At 43.1% G+C, this 7500-nt stretch overlaps 1 protein-coding gene across 1 annotated transcript in view; it reads left to right on the forward strand.

Annotated features, from left to right (window-relative positions):
- The window catches only part of noc3l (NOC3-like DNA replication regulator), a 47905-nt gene that overhangs the window by 9401 nt on the left and 31004 nt on the right, over positions 1-7500 (forward strand). Inside the window, 4 exon segments of the mRNA XM_083787683.1 lie at positions 3914-4115; positions 4412-4538; positions 5475-5641; positions 7094-7156. Coding sequence (XP_083643809.1) covers positions 3914-4115; positions 4412-4538; positions 5475-5641; positions 7094-7156 — 559 coding nt within the window.

Consider the following 7500-nt stretch of genomic DNA (forward strand, 5'->3'; position numbering starts at 1 on the left):
TGTTCAAAGAAATACAGTGGTTTTTTGTCCATTAATACATTTCTGAAAAACGTAAGAATACGTGAATGTAATCTATTCTCAACAGTAAGCCATGATAGATTTCTGTGCATTTCTGCAATGTGTGTCCTGTTGGAACACTGGAGAGCTAATCTGGCAGCTTTGTTTTGAGCTATTTGTAATTTATGTCTGTTTTTGTAGCCGATGACCAGATGACTGGGCAATACTCAAGTTGTGATAACACTAGAGCTTGAATTACTGCTTTCCTAGTGTTCTGATACACCGTTAGCCCCTCTCGGAACCCCCTGGTTGGGTCAGCCCGAACCGGACCGAACCGGGCTGACCCTCATGGGTCTCAAAATTGTCAGAAACTTCAGTACCATTGGGTTCCCCCCCCTTTCCCCTCACTGTATATGTATCTTTTCCCTTTTTGCCTCCTTTATGATTAGTTCCTGTTCTGTTCTTTAACTATAATTATAGAAATGTCTCTAAATGTTTTGATGAATTGAACAAGGTGGACCCTGTTGTAAACAAGTGTAATGCTTAATTGGGTCGTCCACTCACAGTTAACAGTCTTTGTATTGAGTTTGTGCTTGAAATGTACTGTAATTCTACAAACTGTTAATACATATTTCAATCAATCAATCAATCAATCAATCAATCAATCAATCAAACAGCTGGTTCTGATCCATCGTAACGGTCAGTTTACAGTGTGTAATGGTCTGTTGCTGTAGCCCAAACATTTAGATTCTGACGAATCTCTAGAATCTAAATGTTTGGGCTAATGTTGCTGCAATCTTTCTGTTTTTGTTTTTGCTTTAATTAACCCATTCTGACCCGAGATCAGATTCATACGAGGTTTCCACTGGACACACACACTGGTCTGATTAACCCATTCTGACCTGAGATCAGATTCATACGAGGTTTCCACTAGACACACACTGGTCTGATTAACCCATTCTGACCTGAGATCAGATTCATACGAGGTTTCCACTGGACACACACTGGTCTGATTAACCCATTCTGACCTGAGATCAGATTCATACGAGGTTTCCACTGGACACACACTGGTCTGATTAACCCATTCTGACCTGAGATCAGATTCATACGAGGTTTCCACTGGACACACACTGGTCTGATTAACCCATTCTGACCTGAGATCAGATTCATACGAGGTTTCCACTGGACACACACTGGTCTGATTAAAATATTGTATTGCAACAAGTACCCACTGATGCTAAAGGACTACAGGAGTGTAGTTCTAAGGTATCCGGAGAACTACCGGCAGTTGATTGATTGATTGAAATATGTATTAAGTTTGTAGAATTACAGTACATTTCAAGCACAAACTCAATACAAAGACTGTTAACTGTGAGTGGACGACCCAATTAAGCATTATTACACTTGTTTACAAGAGGGTCCACCTTGTTCAATTCATCAAAACATTTAGAGACGTACAAATAGACACTTCTGTATAGTTAAAGAACAGAACAGGAATTCATCATAAAGGAGGTAAAAAGGTGAGGGGGAAAAGGGGTGGGCGGTGGGGGGGGGGGGAGGGGGGATTCAGATTTTACGGGTGCCCGTTTCAAATTGCAGCCGTCCGTAGTAGCCGCAATTTGCAACTCTAGATTTCTTTATAATGGGATGAATCTAGAGTTGCAATACCCTCCATTGACTCCCCACTCATCCAATTTGGTTTGTGATCTGCTTGTCTTAAACGACGTTAAACTCATCAACATTGCAGCTGTAGTACCAGCTTGAATTATCCTCTTTCAATCTGCCGAGCTTGTTTTTCATAAAAATCCACCGTAGAGATGTTATGAGCTACTTTCTGTCAAGACATCCTCTGCAGGTGATTATTTTTTTAAGCTTGTACTACAGCTGCAATGTTGGTGAGTTTAACGTTGTTTAAGACAAGCAGATCACAAACCAAAAAAGATGAGTGGGGAGTCAATGGACTGTGCTGGAATGTGCTGCCCGCACAGAATACAAAACTCTGATGCTGGCATTCAAAGCAACCAAAGGTATGGCTCCCCCATATCTCACAAGTATGATTGAACCCTACAAACCCTCGCGCGCACTCAGATCAGCCAACGCAGGGAAACTGGAAGTACCCTCACTAAAAACGCCGGGACAACGCTCCACACGTCCCAAACTCTTCTCCCTTCTGGCTCCAAAACTGTGGAATGCACTTCCCATTGCAGTCAGAACTGCAGCATCACTCCCAATCTTCCGCCGTAGCCTGAAAACCCACCTTTTCAGACTCCATCATGGCCCATAGCACTTACCCTAACCCCTTAGATAGCATTTCTGTTGGCTTAGATAGCATTTGACACAGACTTATAGCATGTTATGTAGACAGCACTATAATTGTATTGTATATAGTCATAGCACGCCATAGTACATATGTATAGCATAGTAGTAAATATGTATAGTTTATATGTATAGTGTATGTATAGTTTCATTATATAGATATTCCACTGTTACTTTCTTAGCTTACGCATGTTTCATGATAAATGCTTTTATGTGATGTATTCCCATGCTTTTGTTCTTGCTTAAATGTAAGTCGCTCTGGATTAAGAGCGTCTGATAAATGCCTAAATTGTAAATTGTAAATTGTAATGGAGGGTATTGCAACTCTAGATTCATCCCATTATAAAAAAATCTAGCGTTGCAAATTGCGGCTACCGTCCGTAGGGGCCCTTTGAGTTTACCAACTCGACACCAGATGAAGTAGGAATGCTAAAAAGTACCGAAAACAATGTAATTTATTAGTAATTTTATATCCTGAATTGGTAGGACTTCTTATCATTGGTATTCACATACTCACCTTTGTATCATTGAATAGCTGGCCATTTAATTGCACAAAATAATTTGATCACTTTATTTATTTATTTATTTGACAGGGACAAAGCTCATTAATCAACATCAATGTAAATGGGCCAGAGTTATAGCCGAAGCTAAATTTAATCTGTAGTCCCTGGGCAGGCTCTTTAATTAATTAATGATAAAAAGGACAAAGTGTAGTGTGCCTGCACACAGCACCATGCGTTGATGCCATGTGTGCATATGTGCAGGCACCCAACACTACTTTGGGAATGAACTGTAGTCTGTAACATCTGTGGGTTTGGCATCATACACTGATGAAAACAGCATGTTAAAAACACCATTCGTAGTCTGGATTGTCGGTGGTGAGGTGACCACCGAACTACAACATGACGTCACTGAGGTGACCACCGAACTACAACATGACGTCACTGAGGTGACCACCGAACTACAACATGACGTCACTGAGGTGACCACCGAACTACAACATGACGTCACTGAGGTGACCACCGAACTACAACATGACGTCACTGAGTTGACCACCGAACTACAACATGACGTCACTGAGTTGACCACCGAACTACAACATGACGTCACTGAGCCCCTAGCCCAGGGTTCCCCAATTAATTCTCCTCAAGGGCCATATTTCGACTATAGGGTACCAGGCTGAGGGGCCGAGTCGGCACGCGCGAGGTCGAGGTCTTGCCCTGAAAATATTTTCAGGGCAAGAAGACCCCATTTGAAAAGGACCCCCAGTTTGACATGCAGAGGCTACGGACCCCCATTTAATGCCATTTATATTATTCTTTTAGTTTTAGTTTTTTTGGAAATTCTTCCAGGGGCCACAAGGGGGCGCTCCGCGGGCCGCAGATGGCCCCTAATTGGGGAACCCTGCCCTAGCCCCTCTCGGGACCCCCTCGGTCCCTGATCAGTTCGTAAGCACTCGATAGGACGCAGCTGTACATACGCTCCGTTCACGCCACTCTGCGCTCTGCTTGAGTGTTAACCTCTCTCTCTCTCTCTCTCTCTCTCTCTCTAAAGACCAGTTCAGTGTTAACCTCTCTCTCTCTCTCCCTCTCACCCCCAGCGGTCTAAGAAGCGTAAGCCCAGCTTCAGGAAGCTCCTAAAGACCAGTTCAGTGAAGCTGGACAACAAGCTGAAGAACCGACAGTTCAAACAGGTGAACGTCGACAAGAAGCAACGCAAGGAGCAGCGGAAACTACGCCAGGCGGTCCGCAACATCGCCACCGAGACCCCCAGGCCCCTGGAGGTCTACAAGAAGAGACCAGGTCTGTATAGACCCCCTATAGACCCACTATAGACCCCTTATAGAGCGTTGCAGTCCCTCCCCCTTTCAGAACAACGAGAATGAAATTCTCGAAATGAAAACCCAATGCATTTCTCCCATAGGCAGTTCTTATTTAATTTATTTGAAGACCTTTTAAGCGCCGTACGAAGCCAACTCTTGTCGTGACAAATCATGACGACACACACAATGTTTTCGGGCCAAACAAAGAATTACAAAGAAGAAAAACGTGTTGTAACCTGCCGTTTTTTTCTACTTTTTCTACTTTATGGTGTACAGAGGAGGAGGAGGATGAAGAGGACTTCGTGGAGAGTCTTCCTCTAGACATGATGGAGGAAGAAGACCTGGAGGAGATCAGAGCTCTGGCTCAACGAGCATCCTTCCTCACCCGAGACCTCACCACCAGGTACACTGCCTAAGGACTGCCTAAGAAAACAACTGACAGATTACAACTTGTCCAAAATGCAGCAGCCAGAGTTTTGACTAGAACTAAGATGAGAGAACATATTACTCCAGTTTTGGCTTCACTGCACTGGCTTCCGGTTGTTTTTAGGATTGATTTTAAAATTATTTTACTTGTGTATAAAGCTCTCAATGGTCTCGCACCTTCCTACCTACATGACTGCCTGCCTAAATATGTTCCAAACCGCCCCCTAAGGTCTTCCACTGCTGGCCTGCTCGCTTTGCCTAAAAAAATGGCAACTAAAAAATACGGGGAAGCAGCTTTTTGCTTCTACGGGCCGTCTGCATGGAACAAGCTCCCTCTGTACCTTCGTCAGGCAGCCTCTGTAGACATTTTTAAAGCTCAGCTCAAGACCCACTTCTACAACATTGCTTTTAATTGATCTTTTATGTTTTGTTATTCATGTCCTCACTGTATTGCATTACTGCTTGTTTTTTAATGTCGTTGCCTTGCTTTTCTTTTCTTTTTTTCTCCATTGTTCTGTAAAGCACTTTGAGCTGCATTTCATGTCACGAAAGGTGCTATACAAATAAAGTTTTATTATTATTATTATTATTATAAAGGTTTGCACCACATTTTCATGATTTTTCAAAAATAGCAGATTTACAAGCTCGTATTTATATTATACTATAATATAGATATTACGTTTTTCACAAACCTTAAGTCAGGATTCAGACGGTGTTTTTAAAATAGGGGTTAGGGTTCTAGCCTAAATTCTTTCTTGTTTTTCTTCTTTGTAATTATTTGTTTGGTCCAAAATATTGTGTTTGTTGATTTGTGTGTGTGCGTGTGTGTGTGTGTGTGTGTGTGTGTGTGTGTGTGTGTGTGTGTGCGTGTGTGTGTGTGCGTGTGTGCGTGCGTGTGTGCGCGCGTGTGCAGTGGTCCAGTGCACCTGAAGAAGCGTAAGGCAGAGCGCACAGCAGAGGAGGAGACCTATGAGAAGCTCCCTCGCAGAACCAACCAGCCAATGGAGGACAAGGAGGTCATTCACCTGCTGCCAATCAAAGACAAGACCCGCCTCATTCCTCAGAGCTTCGAGAGACCAGGTCTGTCTGTCTGTCTGTCTGTCTGTCTCAGAGTAATCTGTTTGTCATCTCCGTTCACGAAAATATAGTTTAAAATATCTTTACATTTTATTTGTTAATATCCATTTCTGCTCAAGCTATATATATGCTTAGAGGATTTCTATTTATATTGGGATACGTTTGTGCGACTGTAAAGACAAAACGGAAGTGAGGAAGAGGCTCAACTTACGCTTTATATTTGACTCATGATCAGAGCTTCCGTTGCTCCAGTCTGTACGACGGAAGCATTTATATTTGACTCATGATCAGAGCTTCCGTTGCTCCAGACTGTACGACGGAAGCATTTATATTTTACTCATGATCAGAGCTTCCGTTGCTCCAGACTGTACGACGGAAGCATTTATATTTGACTCATGATCAGAGCTTCCGTTGCTCCAGACTGTACGACGGAACCATTTATATTTTACTCACGATCAGAGCTTCCGTTGCTCCAGACTGTACGACGGAAGCATTTATATTTTACTCATGATCAGAGCTTCCGTTGCTCCAGGACTGTATGACGGAAGCATTTATATTTTACTCATGATCAGAGCTTCCGTTGCTCCAGACTGTACGACGGAAGAATTTATATTTTACTCATGATCAGAGCTTCCGTTGCTCCAGACTGTATGACGGAAGCATTTATATTTTACTCATGATCGGAGCTTCCGTTGCTCCAGACTGTACGACGGAAGCATTTATATTTGACTCATGATCAGAGCTTCCGTTGCTCCAGACTGTACGACGGAAGCATTTATATTTTACTCATGTTCAGAGCTTCCGTTGCTCCAGACTGTACGACGGAAGCGTTTATATTTTACTCATGATCAGAGCTTCCGTTGCTCCAGACTGTACGACGGAAGCATTCATATTTTACTCATGATCAGAGCTTCCGTTGCTCCAGACTGTACGACGGAAACATTTATATTTTACTCACGATCAGAGCTTCCGTTGCTCCAGACTGTACGACGGAAGCATTTATATTTTACTCATGATCAGAGCTTCCGTTGCTCCAGACTGTACGACGGAAGCATTTATATTTTACTCATGATCAGAGCTTCCGTTGCTCCAGACTGTATGACGGAAGCATTTATATTTTACTCATGATCAGAGCTTCCGTTGCTCCAGACTGTACGACGGAAGCATTTATATTTTACTCATGATCAGAGCTTCCGTTGCTCCAGACTGTACGACGGAAGCATTTATATTTTACTCATGATCAGAGCTTCCGTTGCTCCAGACTGTACGACGGAAGCATTTATATTTTACTCATGATCAGAGCTTCCGTTGCTCCAGACTGTACGACGGAAGCGTTTATATTTTACTCATGATCAGAGCTTCCGTTGCTCCAGACTGTACGACGGCAGCATTTGAACATTGAGACTAGTCTGATGATGATGATGTCATGATGATGTCATGATGATGTGTCTCCAGTGATCCGTGAGGAGGATGAAGATGAAGAGGAGGAGGACACTGGACTGGAACACTTTGAGAACGGTACGCACACACGCACGCACGCAAGGATAATTCAAGCTTTTCGTACAGCTGCGACGTTGGTGAGTTTAACATAGTTTAATGCAATCAGACAGGACTTTTCTGATTGGATGAATGGGCTCTCGAGGCCAGAAAGTAGTTTTTTTTCCCAGTGGGCGTTCCCGCATTATAACTTCCAGGTACGATGATGTCATGTGCATACCCTCTATCTATACGTCTTAATTTCTGACTTTCTCGCCCGGAATATTAACCCATTCTGAACGGGAACCCATTTTGGTGTTGGCATCATGTTATGCTTTAGCTATTGAACAATATCAGATCTACAAGCTCGTATCGCGCCACCGAGT

Source organism: Protomyctophum parallelum, assembly GCF_964188405.1.
Source record: "Protomyctophum parallelum genome assembly, chromosome: 17".
Classification (NCBI taxonomy): domain Eukaryota; kingdom Metazoa; phylum Chordata; class Actinopteri; order Myctophiformes; family Myctophidae; genus Protomyctophum; species Protomyctophum parallelum.